The following is a 25,329-nucleotide window of genomic DNA, read 5'->3' on the forward strand; positions in this document are numbered from 1 at the left end:
AATGGGCAGCCCCGGGTGATGCAACCGGAGCCGTCATGGAAGCGGGGCTGTGCGCATGCGCCTTGCGGCCGCCGCGGGGTAACGGCGGAGGGTTGTAGGGGTGGTGTGTGTGTGGCTGTGGGTAATGGCTGCCGGGGGAGCGCTGCCTTCGTGTGGGCCCTGGTGGCGCAGTGGTTAAGGACGCCGCTTTGCAACAGCGGAGGCTCTGGGTTCGAATCCCCCCTGTGGCGCAAGTGGTAGACGTGCCCACGCTCTGCTACACAGGAGACTCGAATCCCAGGGGTTTGGACTCTCGATGATCTCTAAGGTCCCTTCCAACCCGCATGATACTATGATACTGTGATACTATGACGGGGGCTGCCTCTCACAATGGCAGGCTGCACGGGCGCGGGGTCACCGCCCGCTGCTGAGTCGCAGTAGCTGCGGTGGGAGGATCAGCATGAGGCGCTCCCTGCCCCAACGCGGGAGGCTTCGGGCTGTGCTGGTGGATGTGAGGACGCCGGCGCTTGTCGATGCGTGTCTAACAGCATGGAAACGTAGGTGTGTTGGGGGGTTTGAGCGGTGTGGTGCAGGCAGGAGAAGGGGTGAAGTTAAGGCAGCGTGTGCCTGTATGTACTGCAAGTGAGCATCAATGGTGGCCATCAGCTTATTGGCACTAATGGTAAATGCCGCTGTACATGTGTTAGCCATCTCCGCTGGCCATAGGCCTTGCCATAGTTAGTGTGTCCTCTGTGTTGTCTAAAGCCCAACACAAGCAGCCTGAGTCTTTGATTGCAGACAACTAGCACCTGTTGTTTTCAGAGTCAGCTGAGCCTTGCATTCCTTAAAAACCAAGTAAAATCGCCAATACACTGATGACACACAGTCTGGAGACCAAGGTCCAAATTCACAACCCTCCCCCGTGAGAAACTGAACTGATTCCTCCTCTGTGGAAAAGCCTTAGAAGACATTGTTGCCAACTAGATTTCTTTGATCAGAGCAACTGCTTTCAATACAAGTAACCAACTGCATCACATGCATTCACATTCTTCAGCAGTGTTTTTGCCGGCTAGAAAGTGTGGAGCTTCACAGATTTTGCCTGACTACTCAGGTCCAAGCAGTAATTCCCAAGCACCCAGCAATATGATTGGTGGAAATGTGTGCCAAACCAGTATGTCTGGTTTAACAAGACTCGTCACTTCCCACTTCCACAAATGCCATTTCCATTCTTTCCTGATAGTATTTCCTGATACACCTATAGCAAATGCATGGCCAGCATTCTTGTTTTGAAGGAAAGGATACAAGAATGTGGTAATAAACCACAACGATGTTGCTAGTGACTGAATACATCTTCCTACCAAATCATTTTGCACGTTTGGTCTTGAAAATAAATGTTCATTTCTAATCTTCCATTAGACTATGTGATGTTGTACGATTTTTGTATAAAATATCTTGCTTCTGAGAAAACCATATATGCTTACGACCAAGATAGACAGAGCAAGCATGGAGAATATGATGCAATACTCGAATGTGGTTGCCTCAGCATGAGGCACGTATGATCACTGATGGAAATGAGCTGAAAATACTGGATTCTGTAGGTACTTACTGCTGTAATTATGCAATAACACAGCACAGTATAGGGTTATAGAAACAGTTGTTGCAGCAGCCTGTAGAAATGATTTACTCTTTCCCAATAAGTGTCAGAAATCTGAAGAAATACACTATTATTATGTTTAACAATGAAATTGTCTGCTTTACACCTTCTGTCTTATTATTTTGCTTTACTGTACTGAGTAATGTTTGTAGCATGAAGAAAAATGCAAGACTAAAGACTGTCTAGGACCTAAGTTTAACAGCCCTGTAGTTTTAATTAGGAGATTGAAACCTTCAGTACAAGTAAATTATTCAGTATGGAGGAGTCACTTTTATTTATGCTCTTAAATGCTGTCACAGCTGATGCATGGTTGTGTTTGTTTATAGTTTTCTCTTTGTTTTTTACTAGGTTTGAATCCATTTCTGCTGCAGTGTGTAGGAGCAACTTGAAGATCATCTTACACCTCAGCTTACCACAAACTGCAAACAGCAAAATGACAGTCAGGTAAAACCAGAACAGCCCTGCCAGTCTTTTTTATCCTTATTGACTTACACAGGTTGAAAGTCTGAAGAATGAAGTGTGATGTTTTGTTGCGTTGATTCTGTATGTGAGAAATAGATTTTCTGCTCTAGATTCTTTTCGCCAGATCACAAGATGTCAGTGGTGTGTGCTCGGTTTGGCAGAAGACAGACCCAGTGAGTAAAGGAGAACATTTTTAATGCTCTTTTTGCAGGGTCTGCTGTGATAGGAAAAGGGAAAATGGTTTTAAACTAAAATGGGAGATTAGGTTGGGTATAAGAAGAAAAACCTTTTTATAATAGGGGTAAGTGAAGCACTGAAACAGGTTGTCCAGCCCAGAGAGGTGGTAGATGGCCCATCCCAGGAGACAGAGAAGGTGAGGCTGAACAGGGCTCTGAGCACCTGATGTAGCTGTAGCTGTTCATTGCAGGGGAGTTGAACCAGACGTCCTTTAAAGGTCCCTTCCAACTCATTCGAATCACAGAATCACAGAATTGTAGGGGTTGGAAGGGACCTCTAGAGATCATCGAGTCCAACCCCCTGCCAAAGCAGGCTCCCTACACCACATCACACAGGTAGGTGTCCAGGCGGGTCTTGAATATCTCCAGAGAAGGAGACTCCACCACCTCCCTGGGCAGCCTGTTCCAGTGCTCCGTCACCCTCACTGTAAAGAAGTTCTTCCACACATTCGTGTGGAACTTCCTATGCTGTAGTTTCATCCCATTACCCCTAGTCCTGTCCCCACGCACTACTGAAAAGAGACCAGCCTCACCACTATGAAAGATCATTTAATTCCATGTCTTTCCTTTGGGACTTAGACAGGAACTGCTTTGATAATGGTCAGTTATATCACCTTGGTTGCACGAGTAACAGGTTTTGAAACAGCAACTGGGGAAATGGGGCAAATTTACTGTGTGAGTTAAGTGTAGGAGGTGGAGTGGTATGAAGCTGGCTGAGCAGAGAGAGGTCAGGTCACCTGTATGAAGGAGTCGGTGAATGGGAGCGGGTTGTTTGTAGTGTGGAGTAAGTAGGTGTGTAGGAGCCGTGGGAGGCAGTGGGAATAGCAGTGGGAATAGCAGTGGGTAGTCTTTTGTGAAGCTGTGCATGCAACAGCAGGTTCATTGTGTGAAGCAGTGAGAGGTGGGATAGACATTCAGATTGAGGGTGGCAGTCAGAGAGGAGTTATACTGTTTTAGAAATCAAGAATGGGATGGGGGTGGTAACGAGCAACTGCAAATAGACAGCGAAGGGGGTGGGAACGGCAATAATCAGGGAGAGGATGGCGGTGCACATCCCGTTATTTAAAGCAGTGAGTGACATAGCAGGCAGAGAGAAGTTTGAAGGAAGCAGGGACAGCCCAAAGCACCTCGTAGTTTCATATGGTGTCAGGACATTCTGTGATTAAGCACGTGAGGAGGTTGTTGGGTTGTTTTAGCTTTTGTCAGCCAGCAGCAAGCTACAGAAAGCAGGAGAAGCCTGTGCTAAGGCAGAGCCCCGCTCAGGACCGGGAGCTGCGTGTAGATGGTTGCTCAGCACAGCTGCCCTGAGCCGCCTGGTTCCGTGACCCGGTTCCCACAGCGGCTGGCAGGGCTGCCCGGGACAGGGAGGCAGCCGGGGTCAGCCGCTGCCTGTGGCTGCCAGGTGCGAGGGGGAGGAGCTCAGCCGGCTCCTGAGAGGGGCCGCTGCCGCTCGGAGCGGCTTTCCGTACCACGCTCGTTCCCGAGGGGAGCTGCGGTGCTGGCGCTGAAAGGGGCCGCTGCGAGCGGGAGGGCGAAACGACACGGTCAGCCCTAGAGCCGCCCGCGGACGAGCCAAGCAGATGACGCTCCTTGGGACCGCATTCCCGATCCCCAGCGGCGGCTGCTCCCGGTCCCCGGTGAGAGCCTTTCCCCCTCCAGGGGATCAGCCCGCGCGGGGCACGGCGAGGCCCGGGAGCGCCGCCGGGCGGGGGTGGGAGAGCGGTGCCGGGCCGGGGAGAGGCGGCACGGCCTGTACCGCTCGGGGCGCGGCCCCCCGCCGTCCCGGGCCCGCAGGTGGCGGCGGAAGTGACGGGCGGCGCGGGGCGCCCGCGGCGGGGGAACATGGCGCCAGCGGCCTCGCTGGGCAGCGCCGAAGGTAACGCGGCGGGGGGCGGCAGGGACCCCGGGGGCGAGGCCGGGCCCGGCCCGGCTGGGCTGGGCCGGGAGCTACGGTGCGCGGGCGTGCGCGGCGGGGGGCGGCTCCCCCGACCGCGGGCGGTGGGGAGGAGGAAGCCCAGGGTCCCCCCTCTTCCTCCTCCGTCTCCTCCTCCTCCTGTCGGCCGTGCCTCGGCTGCTGCCCCTCTGCTCAGCCCCCCCGCGCCTCCGGCTTTATGCTCCGTGCGGGGCTCCCTCTCCGTCGGCTCAGCGGGAGGAGCCGCGGTCCCGGCTCTGCCGCCGCCGAGAGGTAGGTGCAGCCGCCCCCGGGCCTCCCGTTTTCTCCCTTGGTTGGTCCGGCCTCCGCGGGAGAGCCGTGCGGGGCCGGGGGCGGCCGCTGAGGGCTCCCAGCCGCGCTGCTCCTCGGGGCTGCGGGCCGGTGTGGGCGCGTCAGTGGGCGAGCTGAAGTAGGTCAGTCACCGAGCGCCGGCCGCTGGCCATCGGCAGCGATCCCAATAGTAGTTTGAGAGGAGAAATAAGAATCGTTAGTGGAAGGAGCGGGCAGCCGCTCAGGGTTGGTCCTGATGTTTTGGCTCGTGTTGGTTAATTCGTAAACGTTGCTTAAAAACACGAAGCTTGTTGTTTGTTTATTTTTTTTTTCCTTCCCCCTCCCCCCCCCCCCTTTCTTTTAGAAGAAGATTAGCATAGCCGTAAAACTGTTCCTCGATACAAAAGCAGCACTGCTGCAATCTGCATGCTCTTGTCTTTGCCGTGTCGTAGAGATGCTCCTCAGATGTAACCCGGCACTTGCACCGCCATTGCCCCAATTCACACTCGGGTCCCTTCAGCACAGCACCACGTGTCGGCATCCTCGCTGTGTTGTTCCTCCCAACATCCAGCCCATGAGTTTAATTTCCACCGCAAGTCCTATAAACTTTCCCACTGTCACTCATCTCCTTTCACTTTCCTTAATTACATCCTATGGCTGCTATGGATCTACACGTGCTGATTTGCCTTTCAGCAGGCAGAGCCGGCCTGGTTGCTGCTGGGCTCACCCTGGAGGTCTTTATCATCTATGGAGCTGCCAGAATGGGGAAGCTTTCTGTCTTTCTGACAAATAAAGCTGGCGTTTGGCTGTGCAGTTTAATGCTGTGCCTTGGACAAAGGGCACAATCTCTTGAGGTGTATTTTCTCAGAGGGCTACTAAAGGTGACACTAAGTTAGCAATGAGCTTACCAATAGCAATGAGAAAGACATTGAGTTTTAGGGTGTAGTTGAAGTAAACCTAAAAGTAAAATGTAAACCTAAACTGTTGACAGCTAGAATTGTTTTTACTAAAATATCACTGCCTGCTCCTTACCATTTATTATTCTTAAAGCCCAAACATTCCTGTAAACGAATATAATTAGATTTTTTTTGCAGCACCGTTTTCTTAATAAGTGTCTTGGCAGTGAGAAAATCAGTGGTTATTAATAATCCTGGCATTTGATAAAGTTATGGTATAACATGCAAATATATGTAACAAAACGCTGACTCTTGGGGTAGGGTGGTCCTGTCGTGTCCTTTCATGTAAGTGGCCCAAGATTGGGTTGAGCTCCATGCAAGGAGTGTGGTTTTATGTACAGGTGGAGCTGTACTGATATTTTAGTCAAATGGTTCAGAGCTATTTTGATGTCTGTCAAGTGCACTTACGTCATCCACTTAATGCACATAATACTAAGAGAAACTAATGTATACCTTGTTACTGTTAATTTAGGAGAGAAGAGGCCCCATCTGGAGTACTGTGTCCAGGTGTGGAGCCCTCAGTACAAAAAAGACATGGAGATTTTGGAAAGGGTCCAGAGGAGGGCCACGAAAATGATCAGGGGGCTGGAGCACCTCCCCTATGAGGACAGGCTGAGGGAGTTGGGCTTGTTCAGCCTGGAGAAGAGAAGGTTGCGGGGTGACCTCATTGCAGCCTTTCAGTACCTGAAGGGAACTTACTCCCAGGAGGGGAGTAAACTCTTCGAAAGGGCTGACAATAGCAGGACACAGGGAAATGGTTTTAAGTTAAAAGAGGGAAGATTTAGGTTGGATGTTAGGGGGAAGTTCTTCACTAGGAGATACACTAATTGCATATCTAGCTGCATTCAGAGGCCCAGTGGTGAGTCTGAGTAACTAGAAATGTTTTGCTTGTATATATAGCATTTTCATATGTATGTGTGAAAACTGACTTTGGAAACGTGTCCTGTTAGTGCAGGGAAGTGCTACTTTGAACAGTGTTTGGGTCAAAGAATTGAGCTCAAAGCAGCTTTTACTGTGTGTGGTGCTACAGAAAGCATATGTACCAGCTGTAAAATTTGCATTGAAATGCACGCATTGACAGATGAAAGGAATGGGATAGATGGAACAGACTTTGGATTTTAAGCTGTATTTTAGAACTGTGATACCAAAGCACAACTCTGTATGTCTGGTGAAATAAATGAGTATTCCCTTAATTCATCCTCAGTAGTAGCTTGTGAGTTGAGCCTTCCTCTTTTCTGCTTGTGCCTCTAAGCCTCAGACACGCTGAGTAAAGAAGGTTCTCCTTGTTTGGCAAGAAAAACAGTGTGGAACAAGGTTTACAGACTTCTGTTACAACTGCAGAATAAAGATGAGAAATCGATGTTCCAAGAAGGAGCTTTTACAGCCTCAGTAGATGCTGTAATGCGCTGTGTGCTAAAAGAGGAAGAAATGTCAAGAAAAGCGAATAAGGTTAAGAGTATTTCTCGTTGGCTTTTTTTTCTTCCAGCAGAGAATCTTCCTTCCTGTACTGCATTATACCGATAGCTTCAGTATGCGCAGGACAATGCAGAACGCCAACTTAGATTTTTCTCTCCCCCCCCCTTCATTGTTTATAGGTTGGATTTTCTTTCTGTTCCAATTTTCTTACAGACTACCGTAGGCTTCCTTCAAATCAAGTGAGCTATTGTCATTTGCACGGGTGGGAAAAGCTGTAACTCTTGAATTTTGCATTTTTATTGAAAACAGGGGGGGAAAAATGTTACGTTATTATCTTCTGGGAAATAAGCTGCAGCATTTGAATAGCGCATAGAATTACATCTAAGATGGAAAGTGTGTGGGAGGAATGAAGATAGCTATGCTTTAGAAAAATGGCTTCATTTGTGAGTATTTTGTTATGCTTTTCTATTATTTAAATGGCCGCACTGCCATTTGCTTTTGACTTAGTGTGGCAGCTTTAGAAATGAGGACTTCTCCCCCTTGGTCATAATATACATTTAACTGTTAAGTCTTCCAGTGTCTGTACTGTTTTAACCCCTTGTTAAAATAAACGTGCCGCCCAATACATTTCTTTAGTTGTAAAGAAAACTATAACTTCTGATATAGTGTATGGTTTAGTACCAGTAAGTGGGAATTTGCTCATTTAAGGGAGGGAGGTAAGTATTCTTCCCCACGTTGCTCGTAAGATTCTGAAACTTCTTTAGATGGCTCTTTGGCTCTTCTTAAGTAACCCACTGAAAGCAGCTTGATGTGTGTGATGAAACGTATTTTGGTATTGGAAAATGGGGATTTATTAAAAATAATACAGGAGATGTTGGCCGGTGGCGCAGTGGTTAAGGATGCTGCTTTGCAACACCAGAGGCCCTGGGTTTGAATCCCCATGTGATGCAAGTGGTAGAAGTGCTGCTCTGCTACACAGAGGCTCGAATCCTGGGGGTTGGACTCGATGATCTCTAAGGTCCCTTCCAACCCGCATGAGACTGTGAGACTGTGAGATGTGAAAAGAAGAATTAAATGACTTAAAGCTAAACAGTTTTTGAAACATTCTGAAATAATAATTTCAGAGTGCTGATTACCTGCCTCTGTTGTAGAATTTTGTGTCTGACATCCTGTTTTAATGTATTTTTTACCAAGTAATCGCCTTCAGGGAGATGTGTGAGTTGGAACCTAGAAAGTGTTCCCTCAATGCAGTGTGAGCTCAGCATTTACTAGGAGAGTGGTTAGGCCCTGGAACAGGCTGCCCAGGGAGGTTGTGGATGCCCCGTCCTTGGAGGTGTTCAAGACCAGGTTGGACGGGGCCCTGGGCAACCTGATCTAGTAAATGTGTATGTTTGGTGGCCCTGCCAGGCAGGGGGGTTGGAACTACATGATCCTTGAGGTCCCTTCCAACCCGGGTCATTCTGTAACGTCAGAGAGCAGGGAGTGGAAGGGGGGAATTGGAGATGTTCTAATGAAAGAAAAAATGCTAATATTACTGCTTGTCTTGTATTTGGTATCATACATTCTATTGGAAAGCACAAGCTTTATGCTTTCTCATCGCTTTGTTGCTTCTTTTTGAGACAGAGAATTCTTTCGTTGCCTGCTTTTATACAAGAATGATCAACAACTAAGAACAAGGTGTTTGGTTATTTTCCTTTCTGGTAGAAATATGCTGTGTTCAGGAGCAAGGGACTCAAAATGCATAGTTCTAGCGCAGTTTAAATTTTCTCTCTGTCTTCAGGGACATTGAGGGGAATATGCTACCATGGATACTGCTAAGAAAGTGATCGGATTGACAGCTTTGTCTCTTGCTACTGCCCTAACCTTGACGAGTTTGAGTTTTCTTGTCAGGCCTCGGTTTTCATATAGATTCATGACAATTCTACTGTCATCAGGCTTGGACAGTGTGTGTGTGGTGAGCGTTCCATGAGGTGTGGCTACCAGCACCCACTCACCTCTGTAGCTTTGCATGGTCAAGGAAAAAATTCCCTTTTTTCTTCCCAGGATGGGTGCAGATTGAAGCGAGGAGTTCATCATCTGCTTATGGAGTCCAATCAAATACACCTCAGTTACAATGGCAGCAGTTAGAATGTGGTACTGAGGAAGCAGGGTACAACATAATTGCTTTCTGAAGTTGTGAAACCTTGGCCAACTGGGTGTCCATGCTCTGTTTTAACGCTCTGTAGACACAAAAATTAACAGTTTGTAACATGTATTGATCTTAATGTAACTTGGCTTTGTGTGTGGGTTACCAGTAGCAGTATGCTGCTGCTTCAAACTGTTAACAGTCATGGGAGTGTCAGGGTTACGTATTAAAATGCACAAATAGAAATCTGAATGAATATTCCAGTGTGATTTGGAGCGGGGTAAAGATAAAAATGGCTGAGCCAGTTGTAATGGAGTATCAGTGCCAAAAGGGAAGGTGTTACCCTTCCACCGTTTTCCTGCTTATGTGTAATGTCCTGCCCTCTGTGTCAGATCTGTCCTGCTGCCAAACTCTATATTTGGTATTCCCCACAGTTTTATTCTCTGTCAGGTTTATGAGTTGAATGGGTTTTCCAGAACAGCCCAAGAAACCTATTATTAATATAATAAAGAAACCTATATTATTAATATTCACATGCTTAATAAACATTTAAGCTTCACCAAACTCAGTATGTAGAATATTATTTATTACCATGTAATCCTGTCAGTGCCTCCTATGGCCTTAGTGTTCAGCAGTTTGTAAATCTCATCACATAAATAATTCTCAGCATAAGACACTGTAAAATTGGACTGTATCATTATGAGAGAAATGAGACGCAAACTTGAATAATATCTCCATTCTGTTTCCTCACAATAACTTACGAGTAAACCAGCACACGTTTTAAATATACTACATTTTGTGGGGAATTATATTTTGTATGGACCTTCTGGAGTTTGCTTCTGAAGTGAAGGAAGTTCTGCTTCCTTTCTTAAACCTTTGATACTCAAGATGGGGTGTTTTATTACTTTCCTGAGATAACTTTAGAAAGATCGAGGAGGGAAGGGAGAAACCAGTGGCAAAGTTGGCATTGTATATGTATTATCCTAACCTCTGAGTAGTTTGAAAAGAGGAATCATTTTGGCCTTATTTCATAGTTATTCACGTTCATTACCTTTTCTTTAAACAAAGAGTACTTTGGGGTGGGAAATAACTAAAGTTTCAGTTTTAAGTCTCAAGTTGTTTTCTCTTCAGCTGAAAAATTAAGGATGGGGAAGACTTCTAAGTCTTGTTGAAAGTAACTTCAGTTTGCATTTATCTGATCGGAAAGAGCTTGTGATATTTTCAATACTAGAAATAATTTATTTTTATTTTTATTTTATTTTTTCCTCAGGTGATTCATGGCAGGGGACGTGGAAGGGTTTAGCTCCTCCATCCATGACACCAGTGTCTCTGCTGGATTCAGAGCACTGTATGAGGAGGGATTGCTCCTTGATGTCACACTTGTCATTGAAGACCACCAATTTCAGGCTCATAAAGCACTGCTTGCCACCCAGAGCGATTACTTCAGGATTATGTTCACAGCTGACATGCGAGAACGAGATCAGGACAAAATCCATTTGAAAGGTCTGACAGCTACAGGCTTCAGCCATGTCCTCCAATTCATGTATTACGGAACTATTGAACTGAGTATGAACACTGTTCATGAAATCCTTCAGGCTGCCATGTATGTCCAGCTTATAGAGGTGGTAAAATTTTGCTGCTCTTTTCTCTTAGCTAAAATCTGCCTAGAAAACTGTGCTGAAATTATGAGACTTCTGGATGATTTTGGTGTAAACATCGAAGGAGTCAGGGAAAAATTGGACTCTTTCCTGCTAGAGAATTTTGTGCCGCTCATGTCCAGACCTGACTTCCTTTCATATCTGAGCTTTGAAAAGCTCATGTCTTACTTGGATAATGATCATCTGAGCAGGTTTCCAGAGATAGAGCTGTATGAAGCTGTTCAGGCCTGGCTGCGCCATGATAGAAGACGCTGGAGGCATACGGACACCATCATTCAGAACATCAGGTTTTGTTTGATGACACCATCCAGTGTTTTTGAGAAGGTTGGTGCATTTGAAAAGCAGTAGGCAGAATTCATCATTTAGCTAGGGCAGCATGTTGTTAAACAGATAAGATTCCCAGTCCTGTTAGGAGGAGCAGTAGACCCGTAGAAAACAAGCGTCTAGAAGTAATGCCATCTGATTGTTAGGCAATAGTATGTACAGTGGATGGAGGTTACAACAGGTAGGTTGTAACACATGTGTTTAAGTAACTTCGTATGGAAAGGACATCTTAAAACAAGGTCACGTATCAGGTTTTATTTCAGTCATTCTTTGTTTTCTGCAAGTTGTTTCTTGCTTCCCAGAGATTTTGTAGAGCATATATCATGACAGATGTTACTGATATAATCAAAACATGCTGACTGTAGATCTTGTGTCTTTTAAGTACGTTTTTCTTCTTTACAAATGAAAGTTGACATCTGCTGTTAAACCTGCAGTGTTTTTGTTTTTATTGTATCTTCAGTACTTGTGCTATTACAAAGCAGTTAGAAATTAGCCCTGATCCTGAAAAGTTAGACGTCCATTTGATTTTACTCAAGGCATATAATACGATCAGAAGTGTTTGACAGTGTGGAATGTAATGACTTACTTTAAATAACAGAGGAGTCTTTGTAAGAGGTGATAAAAAATTCAACTCATGATTGTATGTGTTAAGAGGTTAAATGAGAACTTGCTTTTTCTACTGTTCTGTTGAAGAATAGACAAAAAATGTTGCTCTCTGGTTTGTGAGAAACTTGGGAACATCTGACATGGGTAGAGAACTACAAAGCTTGTAAGCCACTTGCACAGGCTACTAACTGTAATACTAACTGTATTCAAGTTAGGAGTTGTTCAGCTTGTGCTGTTATGTTATGTCGTTGTTATTAATCTTGTGTGTTCAGGTGAACTTTTAAATTCTGTATTTTCCACCTCTTGGTGAAGTAGTAGGATTTAATGCCCTGTGTATTTTGTTGGGCTACTTACCATTATTTTCATACATTTTTGGTATCTATACACAGATAAGACTGTATTATAATTATAAAAGCTATTAATTATTTGAGACTGAGTTATTACATTCTTTTTTTCTTTTTTTTTTTTTTAACTTTTTGTGTGCGTGTGGATTGAGTAGACTTAATTTCCATTGACAACCCTTTATTAGCCTGTGGACATAAAATAAATCTAATTACCTAGAATTGTTTTAGAACACTAACGTGATGTTTATATCGTGTTAGAAATGATTCCTAGGATTCCTAGTAGGAGCTGGAATCTGCAAGATGCTGTGTAGTGTCTTGCTTGTAATAAAACTTTGACTTCATTGCATAATTTAAGGTCTTCATTAGGAAAACCGATGTCATCAGATATTCTTATAGTCAATCTAATAGGTTAAATTCATGTGAAAGAGTCTATTTCAGTTCTTTGAATTTTTGGAATAGAAGTTCAAGTATCAAACTGTTTTCAGTGAAATTTCTGCAAGCGCAAGTGATAGAATGGGTGTTGTGCTTTTTTAGGGTTCTATTTAGGTGTAACTTCTGAAGTTGGTTTTGGTATCACTGATGTCTATTCTGCACACAGAGCTTCTTGCAGTTTCTCTTGGCAGCTACAAGCAGCTATGACATAAGGAGAGATGTCTTTTTCAGCATCCCAGGCTACATGGTCACCCGTAAAAACTTTTTCCTGTGAATGTCCTATCCATTAATTGCATGAGACAATGGAGTGAAACCAGTCCAGTTTCTACTGTGGGACTGTTCTACACTGAGCAGAGGGGAGTAGAATTAAACATGCATGTCATTTGGCACTGCAGCTAGGTTGAAGAGCGCTGAGTAACCCAGGATGACCAGTGACAAAGGACATCTGCAGTTGAAGCTAATGTAAAAACATGACCGTGCTTTTAAATTTTCCTTTATTTAATGAAAGAGCATGTTTGTTAACTGTTCTGTCAGTAACTTGAAGGAAACACATCCGTTTATGTAGAAAGGGGAAAATACTAGTCACAGTGCTTTTTTGGAGATCAGAGAACAGATAAGAATTCATCCTTTGCTGAAGCACAGAAACAAATCCTGTGTGAATATACCAAGTACAGTCTAAGGCTGACTTACAGTTGAGCAAACTGAATTACACTCAGTGACTTGTCATATGTATTCTTATGTAACCTTTCTAATAGGCATTTCTAAGATGCCTGTCATTATACTGGGACATAAATAACTTACATAACTTAATTTTACATGTCACAGAAAGGACACTTCTTGCATTTTAAGCCATTCTGTTTCTTACAGCATTTTTAAGAGAGATTTACAATCTAAGAGGGATGGCTTGTCTTTTTCAAAGGGAAGTGATGAGTGACTGGGTTAATACTTCAAGACTGACACGAACCTGGGATGCACAAGGGAAGGTGTAGCCTGTGTGCTTACTCTGAACTGCCCTGGAAGAACTGCCTCTTAGGTAGGAATAGGTACTTCTGTTGTTGCTTGGCCCTTAACATAGATGTGTGAGGAAAATGGAAGGATTTGGGGAAATGATTGAAAAAGAGAGTTTTATGGCTAGGAAGCACGTTTCACCGCACATGTTACATTGGTCTTATTCGAAACCTATCTACAGCTCTGTAAGTCTTGAGGAAAGTTGAGTTTCTCTCTCTGTTACTGTACCATGACCATGTTGTTCCTTTCTTTCATATTTTCATTAATCTTCATTTAGCTTCTGTGTATAACTCAGATGACAGTGTTGTTTCAAAACCCTTTGTCCTTAAAACTGGGAGTTTTTTCTAATACTTTTTGTGTAGGATTTGTTACAACTAGTTCATGCTGATTTATAAATTCCCAGTTTAAATCAGAGATGTATTAACCACTGGAAGTATCAACCTGTACTTCAGAGGTAGGATGAAATGCATATTAATAAGTCCATCTTTGAGTATGTGCTCAGCAGATCATCATTTTTGAAAGATGCCATAATTTTATGTCACTGTGATTTTGTCTTTAGAGATATTCAGCACTTGTTTTTCGGTGTTTTTCTCACCTCCATGTCTAGTGAATCATGTCGAATATTTTCTACAACTTCATGTGCTGAAGTTTAGAACAAGAAGTGCCTAGTGGTTAAGGTTAGGGGTTCCTACTTCTCTTAAATGGGCTCTGCACTTGGTATTTTTCTGTCTGTGGGTTATCGCTGACTTGGGTAGACTTGCTAGCAGTATTTATCTTTTGCTGAGCACCTTGATTCTGGTCTACAGATTGCTGGGTCTGTTCTGATTTGAGAGTTCTTTGCAGTTACATTCCAACTTGACTGTGACAGTTTCTCTTGTTGTTCCCTTTTATAAACTGGTGAAACACTGATTTTGATGGTATTGTCCTTGCTGCAGAGAGGCTACGTTGTTTTATCTTTTTATAGCTATGCTGACAAACAGAATAGCCCTTCCATGTCCTGTGCAGGTACTGACTGTTTTTCACATGTAAATAAAGATCCAGACTAGAAAAAGGAGAAGTTAAATACAGCAACTTGTCTGTAGTATCATGTATACTGACGTGTGGTTGCAGGTCAGCTTTGGTTGCTGCCATTGTAGAGACGTGTTTGACTTTTTCTATTTCACTTCAAAATTCTGTCAGTGTGTCAAAAGTTCAGTAATGTTTTTTGACAGGCTTATAATTACAATTTGAATAGGGCCAGAGATAAGTGGATATGAAAACAGTATGAACTGTAGGAAGGTTGATGAGTCTTTAGATTTCAGTCAGCATAATCCCTACTCAGATTTCTATTTGTTTTATTTATCTGCACGGAGGAGGAAGAATTCGCTCTCTAGAAACCTGATACAAGTACCTTTGTTCATTGAGAAGACATAGTATAATTTCTTTACTTAGAGGGTGGTGGGGCGCTGGCACAGCTGCCCAGAGAAGCTGTGGTGACCCATCCCTGGAGGCGCTCAAGGCCAGGTTGGATGGGGCCCTGGGCAGCTGAGCTGGTGGGGGGCAGCCCTGCCCATGGCAGGGGTTTTCATGGGGATTAAAAATGAAGTAGAGAAAATGCATTCCAGCTCCAATGTACTGTGGCTGGGTGGATGGCAACAGTCCAGTTTTATGTGAAAGATACTGAAAGCTGGGATCAAATCTGGTAGAGTATTTGTGCATTTGGCAATATTTAGCATTTTTTTGTTTGTTTTGGTTTTTGATTTGTTTTAGTGGTATAAGTCAGAATGCTGTGTGAGACAAGGCTGTCTGTACGGGAAGAGTGAAGCATTTTTGAAGAGAGTCACGTGGTAATCCATGACCTGTTTGGTGCTAGATAAATAAAAATGTTCAGAACATTCAAATCAGAGGATGTATTTTGGAATCATTGCAGGACCAGTTGGAGGAGCTCAAATTAGCTTAGGTAGTAGGTAGAGTCTTCTTAAGAAAATCTGAGCAGGCTTCTCGAATTGAAGACTGGTAGTGAGGTGTACTTGGCAGTAGTACAAAGGTTTTAAGTCTCACTTGGCAAGTAGGAGTTCAAACTTACCTCCACAATTTACCAATAAATTGCGCAAGCAAAGGAATGGTGATTGATATGTTTTCTTCTTGTATTAAAGGTATGTGTTAGTTTGAGGAGATGCACAGAGATTCAGCCTTGTAGAGTGAGGAATGTGATTGCAGGTTCTGAAGGAAGGGATTCTGAACCTTCCCTTTCCATCACAATTAAATAGACCTGTGAGCAGAGCGTAGTGTTTGGGAATACCTACTTGGGCTCTGTTGTGAGAATTCATTAGAATTCATTAGTCTAGAGTAGACTTAGGTAAATGCAGAATGGGTGTGCAGAATATCTTTACAAATCAGGAAAACAGTACACTTTTAACTTAGATGTTTCATTGATTAAGTAGAAGATGTAAAGAGGCTTTCTTGGGAAGAAGGAATAATGATTTTTTGGACTTGGGCGTTTCACCTGTGCATAATCCCTGCTTAAATTTTGTGTGTGAGTATTCCAGTGACAACATTAGCCACTGTGCTTTTAATCATTCAGTTGCCTCGTAGATTTTGAATAACTGTACGTTATCTTAAGCTTCCATACATGAATGCAATTGCTGTTGAGAATACCTGAGTTAAACTAAAACAAATTTTTAATTACACATAGCCATTTAGGTTTTCTGGATTGTTTCTCTTGGTCAGAATTTTAATATCTTTTAAATGTATTCATAGGTAAAAACATCAGAGTTTTACCGATACTCCCGGCAGCTGCGACATGAGGTTGACCAAGCCATGAATTACTTTCATAGCGTTCACCAGCAGCCTTTGATGGAAATGAAATCCAACAAAATTCGTTCTGCCAAACCCCAGACTGCCGTGTTTAGAGGAATGATAGGACACAGTATGGTAAACAGTAAAATTCTTCTCTTGCACAAACCGAGGGTATGGTGGGAACTAGAGGGTCCTCAAGTACCTTTACGACCAGACTGCCTTGCCATTGTGAATAACTTTGTGTTCCTGTTAGGTGGGGAAGAACTGGGGCCAGACGGTGAGTTTCATGCTTCATCCAAAGTGTTTAGATATGACCCAAGACAGAACACTTGGTTACGAATGGCAGACATGTCTGTCCCGCGTTCCGAGTTTGCTGTTGGAGTTATTGGGAGGTACGTTTATGCAGTGGCTGGGAGAACCAGGGATGAAACCTTTTATTCAACTGAACGGTATGATATTACTGAAGATAAGTGGGAGTTTGTAGATCCCTATCCAGTCAATAAATATGGACATGAAGGAACTGTCCTGGGTAACAAGTTGTATATCACCGGTGGAATTACGTCATCTTCAACTTCTAAGCAAGTGTGTGTATTTGATCCCAGTAAAGAAGGGACAGTAGAGCAGCGAACAAGGAGGACTCAAGTGGTCACTAACTGTTGGGAGAACAAATGCAAAATGAATTATGCAAGATGCTTTCACAAAATGATTTCTTATAATGGTAAGCTTTATGTCTTTGGTGGTGTCTGTGTGATCCTCAGGGCCTCCTTTGAATCTCAAGGGTGTCCATCTACAGAGGTTTATGACCCTGATACTGATCAGTGGACTATATTGGCTTCTATGCCGATTGGTAGGAGTGGTCATGGTGTAGCTGTTCTGGACAAACAGATAATGGTTCTTGGAGGCCTCTGTTACAATGGTCATTACAGTGACTCAATTCTCACCTTTGATCCAGAGGAAAACAAGTGGAAAGAGGATGAATACCCAAGGATGCCCTGTAAGCTGGATGGCTTACAGGTCTGCAGCTTGCACTTCCCTGAATATGTTTTGGAACACGTTAGACGTTGCAGCTGAAACAGAATAAACACACGCGGTGAAGTATGAAAAGCTGAATCTTATTTGTCAGAAAAAAAGTAGTAGATCATTCCGAAAGTAATGCCTCCCATTTATTTCCATGGAAAGTACAACATTTACAAGGAGCACAGTAACAGTCCTTGATTGAGCAAGTTCTTGGCTGCAAAACACTATTTTTCACCATAGTCACCATTGTGGGCTATGCATTCTCGACAGTAATGAACAAGAGCCTGCCTGCTGTGCTTAGGAAAATCTGCTCCAGCGGAGGTGACCCACTGTTCCATGGCAGCTGTGATGGCGCAGTTCATAGGAAAGTGTTGTCCATGCAGTCTGTCTTTCATTGGTTTGAACGCATGGAAGTTGGAAGGCCCCAAGTCCAGATAATAGGATTGGATGTGGTGGAACAATCCAGCCTGGATTGGCAGCATGATCCATGGTCTTCATGCTAGTATGGGGCATGGAGTTACCGTGTTACAGGAGAAAGGCTGTCTTCTTTTTAGGTTTGTGTTGCATCCTGTCTATCAGCTAATTGTCATGGCAACAGCTTTGCACTGCAGGTGTTTGATACATACCAAGCACACCCCAAAAAGTCATAAAGTGTTATTTGTTGATCTTTTACAGCCTGACTGTGGAAGTTTGAGCCTTCAGCTTTATCAGTGTCATGATGGAGTGGTCAAAGTGGATGGTTTATCTGGGTTTCAGGAAATCCAGAAAGACTGCTGCTTTCCTATCCCAAAAGACCGTGCAAATATTTTGCCTGCTGAGGGCTGCATCCTGAACTTTTCCTTTGAGGAATTCACGCTCAATGAACTGCTGTTTTTGACACTGGCTCAAAATTTTGGCAGCAAATCTCATCACCAATAGTGACGCGATCCAGAAAACCATCACTTTCAGCCTTGCGTTGGATTCCTGGTCATAACTCACTGATTCACACAGATGGTTTGATGCTCCTCATTTCATGACGTGACAGCTGTGTACAGCCATCTGGAACGTAGCTTGTCTTTCACATCGCTTACCACTGCTGAAACACACCACCCACTGCCTCGCTGTGCTCACATCCACTGTTGATCTCCAGAAATGTTCAGCACGTGTCAGTGAATGCCAATGGGTGCAATTGTTTCCTGTTTTGTTGGAGGAATTCCAATCACATGCACTTCACACCCACTTCCTCAGGCTGCCCCTCTGCTGCCATCTGTCACGATGGACTATTGGAGGGAAAGCGCAACCTCTAGTGCTGTACCACCGCCATCTGCCTCCAACATTGTTGTCCAATGTAAAACAGCAGGAGGCATTACTTTTGGAGCAGCTAACATACAATCTAATTTAATTCCTTCAGAGACATTAGCATGTTGTGTGCTAAATGATTAAGAGAAACAGGATATACAGGGAGAATATTTACCAAGTTTATTAGAAAAGCCAATAGTTGGTCTGATATTGTAAAAGTTGTGGGATTTTTTGTTTGTTTTAACAAATGCAGTTGTAAACAGGGGGAAGAAAAGATATATTTTTGGGGGTGTGCTTATTCTTTTAATAGCATTTCATGTCCATAACAGTTTGATAATTTTTGGTTTTGTTTTGTTTTTCTGTTTGTTTTCCTATGGCTATGGTACCAGATTTCTTCTGAAATCAATTGAATTTAACAAAACATTTGTGGAAGGAAGAAGGGCCTGATTCTCTTTTTTTAATTGAGCATCAAAGTAGAAACTCATCAGCTGTTGTAGGATACAAATAAGTTTAAAAGAGCAAAACTAAAACCATTTTTGTGTCTCATGTTGTGTTTGGATGCTCTTCCTATTCACTGCAAGATATTCTCACATCTGCAAGGTGTTTCTGTTTCCCCTTAAATACTGTTAAGTATAACCTCAATCTCTTTGCATGTGTTTTTTTTTCCAAGTTTTGTATATTAGTACTAGTGAATCTGCCAAAATGTGAATTACACGTTTTCTACTGAATTGAAAAAACTTTAACTTTTTAAAAATATTATTATTTAAAAGACTATTTCTGTGCTGCCTTCTGTTGTCTGCATTATGTTTGTTGGTAAGTAAAGTATGTACATACACATAAATATACACTGTAAAAAAGAATCATCTTTTTACATGCAGCTGTATTTGAACCAGTGCACAAATTCAGCCATATCTGTTAAATTTAAGGTGTAGTTTTATCCATTAGTGAACTAAATAAGTCAGAGTTCTTACGTAACTGGAAGCCTCATTTGGTATCAAAATATCACATACTGATTGATTCAGTAACTTTACAATCCTGATACTGATTTTACGTAATGAACTGTTAATAATTTGTTGTTTTATAAATTATTTAAAAAAAACTAAATGCATCTTACCTGAGTTTGTTTTATGTGTGAATGTGCTACCAGTCTTCTTTTTTATCAAAATGGAAAATGTCAGTAAGTAAATGCTCACCAGCACTGCTTTGACCCACAGTTGTTTTCAGAACTGGATGTACTCTATAGTGTATACTGAGCAGTAGCTTTGCTTGTAAATCTTTTATTAATAGTATTCTGGGGTTTGTTTGTTTTTTGTTTTAATTCTTGGCTGCTATGAACTACTGTGTTTTGAGTTAGGAGGTTGGATGGCTACTACCGTTTATGTTTCTACAGGAAAAATAGCAACCTTCATAGCTGTAGCTACTGACCTTATAGTGCCTGAAATGAAATGTGCTGTTCCTGAGGGCTTTTAATAACTCCATTGTGTTAACTTGCAGATATTCTTGACAATATATCGGTAAGAATGATTTGCCAAGGTATAAATGATGACAATTAATTCTTACTTTCCTAAATGTTGTGAAAACAATCACTTCTAGAATCTGAAGGAGAAATGTGGGTAACTCAAAGGCTTACATTTAATTCAGGAGCGTAGGGACAAAATGCTGAAACACGCACTTGCATCTTTACTAAAGTCTTATGCTACTTTGTTTTTCTCCAAGCAGCAGGCTTAGCAATGCAAATCCACTTTATTTAGCATCTTCCAATTAGAAATCACCGTAGAAGAAGAATGTACTGTACTCAGGGAGTTCAAAAGAATGCACTTGCAGAGGGACCAAAATCACTGCAAAATCCCATGTTAAAAATAACACCGACTTACCCAAACTAATTTTTAAGTCATCAATGAGGATGCTGTACATGTTGTTGTAACTTCTATATAATTCGTGATGTCTTTGTAGTAATTGTGTTCCAGGTTGAGATGTGATAATCTAAATCAGATCAGTAGTTCTTTTTTTCTTAAAAGTGATTTATTGAGCATTTTCTTCAACAGTTTTAACAGAAAGGGAGAATTTATGCCATCGTAGCTGTGTTAGTAAGTCATCTATGCTGGTAGTGACTGGACCAAACACTGATCTTCAGCCTTCCAGTGCAGACTAAGGCTTGCTTTTAAATTTAAGTCTTCACTGAGTGAGAAATATAATTTACTTTCTTAGTGGTTCCACTTAAACCCAACTGCATTTACACTAAAACCTCAGTTCTACTGTGAGACTTGTGTGTACGTTGCCCTTTGTAGGTGCAGAGATGACCTGATTCCTGTAGGTGCTGGCTGTGTGCAAGTAAAAAGGTTCTTCTGTACCTATTTCAGAGAATATTAGGGCACAAAAAAAAACAAAAAAAACCCCACCACCTTTTCTTCGCTATTCTTTTTTTGTCACAGCCTCATTTCTTAATAAATGTATGGGGCAGCAGAAATCTAATCCTGCTTCAGTAAGCTTCAAGGTACTTAATATGTAGCTCACTCTGAAAGTAATACCTCCTATTTATTTTCATGGAAACTACAACATGTACAAAGAGCACAGTAACACTTAGAGCAAATTCTCAGCTACAAAACACTATGTTTTACCACAGTTGCCACCATTAGCTGTGCATTCTCAGCAGTAATGAACAAGAGCATGCATGCCATGATTGTAAAAATCGGTAGCAGCGAAGGTGACCCACTGTTCCTCAGCTACTATGATGCAGCATTGAAAATGTTGCCTACACAGTCCTTCTTTCATCAGCTTGAACAGAGGGAAATCAGAAGGCCCCAAATCCAGACTATGTGGGAGGTGTGGTAGGACAGTCCAGTCAAGACTGGCAGTGTGATCCATGGTCTTCAAACAGTCATCATGTAACAGGAGAAAGGTTGTCTTTGTCTCTGGCCTGACTCTGGAAGTTGGAGCCTTCAGCTTAGTCTGCATCATAATGCATGGGTCAGAGTTGATGGTTTGTGCAGGATCCAGGAAATCTGGATGGATCGCACCTTTCCTATCCCAAAAGACGTTACTGTGCCTGCTGAGAGCTCTCTTGACTTTTTCTTTGATGGGGAATTCACATCTTGCTGCTCCAAGGACTGCATTTTTGACTCTGTCTCTCAGTGCAGACACCGCATCTCATCACTGGTAATGGCGTGGTCTAGGAAACTGTCACCTTCAGCCTCACATTGGTTCTGTAGGTCCTGACAAACTTCCATACAGTGTTCTTTCTGTTCCTATGTGAAGCATTTATGGCACCAACCTGGTGCAAACTCTGATATTTCAACCTTATTTCTAACACATTGAAGCAGATACTTATTCTTTACAGCTTCCTGATTATAATCTGTAGATTGACTTGGGTGAGTTTTGTAGTGTGACATCTATGTGTAGCCATCCAGAATGTGGCTTGTCTTCCATGTCACTGTCACCACTGCTGAAACACACCACCTACCACTTCACTGTGCTCACACCCACTGTTGGACCTCCAGAAACGTTCTGCAAGTGTTGTACATCAGTGGGTGCCATTTTTCCACATGAAGGAATTGAGTTCCACACCATTATTTCAACTGTACTTCCATCTCTAATGTTGTAAGGCAACATAATAAAACAGGAGGCATTACTTTTGGAACAGCCCTTGTAACATACGGTTTTTTACTACAAGGGCTTGTCTGAGAAATGGATGTGGTTCTGGGAATCTGGTCTTCCATGATTCGAGTGTAGTAAATGGATGTCACTTAAGACTTAATTAGAAATCTTGGTAAGGATGGAAGTGTTTCAAGTTATTTTTCAGGTCTGTATTTAAGTAACTTCTGAGTTCTGTGGGCAAAGCAACTGCTAGTGAAGGCTTTGGTGTGTATTGATACTTGAAACATTAAGAACCAGATCATTTTTAGGTGCTCTACTTTTAAGTTCCTGTTTATCTCCAGCTGTCAAGATGTTGTTCAGGTCTGTGAAATTCTGGCTTGAACAGTTGGAGCCTCCATGTAGTCATGCCTTCAAGAAGCTGGCTGTAACCTTTTGAGCTTTAGAAACGATTGGAAATTGCTTGGGTTTATAATGGGAGTATGTGAGAATGTTTTGTTAATTCACATTTCTACCATGCTTTTATCGTTTCAAGCCTGAATTGGAGGTGTATGTTCTCTTTTCACTGTAGTGGAACTTGTGAGGCAGTTATTTTTGCTATGTTCTATGTCAGAGGGGTATTTTCTGCTTTATGTGAAAGTTTGGGACTGTTTGGCTTTAGTATTTACCTCCAGATTGTTGAGTTCAAATAAAAGCGAAAGCAATCTGGGTAAAAGGAGGGAGGATTTTAGAAGCACCTTTCACTTGTCAAGAAGGTAAGTCGCAATCTTTGACTGATCAGTTTGAGGGGGTTTTGTCTATTTCCACCCCATCCTTCATGCAGCACCTGCAAATCTGATCTTGCCTCGATATTTAAAACTCAATGTGTGACCTCCTTTAAGATTGCAAGTGTACTTGCCTTTCCTTAAGAAGGTGGACATAGTGAGTTACAGTCTAGTTTATTCATGCTTATAGCAAAAAATTAACGGCTTCACTTCTTAATTTAGCATCTAACTCCAGGAAGGGGTTTTGTTTCCAAATGGGCCAGGATGGATAAAAAGCACAGTGCTTCTGTGAGTTGGTTGAATGCTGCCTGTTGCCATTCAGCGTGCTGTTATCTCTGTTTTAACAGATAATTCTTTTCAGAATACTACGTAAGGAAAAAATAGCTTATTTTTTCCCCACGAGGTGTTGGCAGTGGTTTCACAGTGGGAGGAATTGGGCTGAAAAAAAAGACATCCTTTTGAAATTCTTTCTCCTTTGATTCAGCTGGAGGGAGGCAGTAATTTTTCAAAGGATCTGCTATTTCAGAAAGCTCTACCAGCGAGAGGGGCTAGTAGCTGTGTATCACATACCTGGCAGCCTGCTTTTGTTACCACCTTTGAAACATGCAGATGCCCCACTTTCTGCAGTGTGGTAGCAGACCTGTTCATACTAGTTCTAAGGTTCTGTGACTGTAATGTTTCTCCAGTCTCTGAGGTTTGCAGCCATTATTTCTTACAGACCTCCTGCTTTAGAAATGCAAGGGCTGCCTTTTTTTTCCTGCCGACAGTACGGTACATATTTGCGTCAGGAACGAAGCGCTGATGCTCAGGAAGTAAAGGATAACATTCAGCAGGTTCAAATGAGAGAACAAAAACACTGCTTAGCTCATTATGTCTATTCTTCTGTGAAGGTAAGCATTATGGGGAGATGCAAGTGACCCTAAAAATGAATTTATTTAACCTTTGTAAATGACAGGGTCTTTTTAGAAATAGAGGTGATCACATTTGTAGAGTTTTGCCTTTTAAAGGTATTTTTCCTTGCAAAAGTAGTGAATTGGGCACCTCATTCTTTTAACGCTTCAAATGTGGACTTTACACATGCAAACGGTCCAATTTAAAGAATGCATAAAGCTCCAAGTTAATTAAAGGAAAACATAAAGGCACAAATATGATTAAACACGTGCCTAAGTGATTACAGGGCTTGGTAATCAAAGAAAACAGCCGGCCAGTTCTTCATTTAGTAACAAATACCTGGTGAAGTTACCATGCCATGGTAGGACACACTGCAGGAATGAGGGAGAGAACAGAACGGGGAGATAGATGTAATCCATTTAGAACAGAGCTTGCCGGTGGCTAATGTGTTGAGGTTTTAGTGTTTGCAAAGCAATTTGAAGCTGCTTAAAATAAATGACTACTTTTGCATCAGTGTTCTATTTTGGGGTGTTTGTAAACAATTTAGATTTTCCCTTTGCGTGGGCTAACTTTAAAAGCAGTCATGTGCCAGGTGGCAGAAAAGCTTCACTGGATCTTTACTAATTTATATATATATTTTCATTTCCCAAATTAGAATGAATGCTTAGATAGTCTTTTAAAATAGCTTTCCATGGTCAAATACCTTTGGATTAATATTGAGTTGGTAGCTAGGGGAAAACCACTTCTATTTGCAGATGGCAGATTTGATCTATGGGTCCAGTAGAGGAAGCATTGCTGTAAATCTAGGAGATACAGTATTACGTAGGACTGTACTGTAGCTGTGCTTAGGGGGCTTGTATTACCTCAGTGGAACCCACCTAACTTCTACGTCAGTTATGGGAACAGGTGAAGGGGAGAGTGAGCTATGTTTTTTATTTTCCCCTATATATTATTATTTTTTTAGATCTTTTTAAAGTATATGGTTATATGCTGGAGAATGCAATCCTGCTATAGTATCCCACTTGTTTCTAGTGTACAATATCAGAATGTTTGTATTGAAAGGAATGTATTTGATAACAGGAAAAGTTATTTTCGAAGTCTGCCGTGTTTGTGTCTAGCAATTGGAAATACTTTTCCTATATAAAAATAACATTATATATATATATATATGTGTGACCTCATATGTACATTTGGATGAACTGTCTAATGACTACATCAGGGCTGCTATATACTTCTCTGTAAAAAAAAATTAAGACTTGCCTCTTTTGAACTGTTTTAAAAAGCCTTTTTTCTTGTCTCTTTTTGGCAGAAGGTAACTATCCTCAGCTGTGGGTACAGTATGCTCTGACTCGCATTTGTGCTCTGTTCAGTTTTTAAACTGAAAAAAAAATATATATGTATAAAAATATGTATAAAGAGAAGTGTAAATAAAATATTTTTCAGCTTTAAACCCTCTGCTGTATGCTTTGTAATGCTTAGTGTAGTGTGCCAGGGTTTTCAAGTTTTCCATAATGAAGCATTCATGTCAGGATTAATGCCTCAGATTAGGACAGCATCCAGTACCAAGAAGGGAAGGGGTGAGGGAAAACAGGAGAGAGACCATGATC

The 25,329-nt window shown here is 42.4% G+C and overlaps 1 protein-coding gene across 19 annotated transcripts; it reads left to right on the top strand.

The window, feature by feature from the left end:
• The first annotated feature begins 64 nt into the window (after positions 1 to 64).
• On the top strand, positions 65 to 25,172 carry KLHL15 (kelch like family member 15). 19 transcript variants are annotated; one of them, XM_015885710.3, is made up of 5 exons: positions 65 to 540; positions 1,982 to 2,077; positions 10,302 to 11,013; positions 16,143 to 16,316; positions 16,435 to 25,172. In XM_015885710.3, the coding sequence occupies exons 3-5, from the start codon at positions 10,309 to 10,311 to the stop codon at positions 16,663 to 16,665; spliced, it is 1,110 nt and encodes a 369-aa protein (XP_015741196.1). In that variant the 5' UTR covers positions 65 to 540; positions 1,982 to 2,077; positions 10,302 to 10,308; the 3' UTR covers positions 16,666 to 25,172. The 19 variants fall into 19 exon arrangements, with proteins under 19 accessions (XP_015741196.1, XP_085386800.1, XP_085386783.1 ...); XM_085530674.1 differs by having other exon boundaries at positions 17,874 to 25,172; XM_085530657.1 differs by having other exon boundaries at positions 16,143 to 16,899; positions 17,874 to 18,010.
• The last annotated feature ends 157 nt before the right edge of the window (positions 25,173 to 25,329 follow it).

This window comes from Coturnix japonica, chromosome 1 (genome assembly GCF_054131305.1).
Source record: "Coturnix japonica strain WE chromosome 1, WE-NBRP24, whole genome shotgun sequence".
Classification (NCBI taxonomy): Eukaryota; Metazoa; Chordata; class Aves; order Galliformes; family Phasianidae; genus Coturnix; species Coturnix japonica.

Excerpts from the sequence above, each read along its gene's own strand:
- KLHL15 (XM_015885664.3), top strand. The coding sequence starts at position 10,309 with ATGGCAGGGGACGTGGAAGGGTTTAGCTCCTCCATCCATGACACCAGT. Across the intron at positions 11,014-16,142 it reads CATCCAGTGTTTTTGAGAAG|GTAAAAACATCAGAGTTTTA; the intron begins GTTGGTGCATTT and ends ATGTATTCATAG.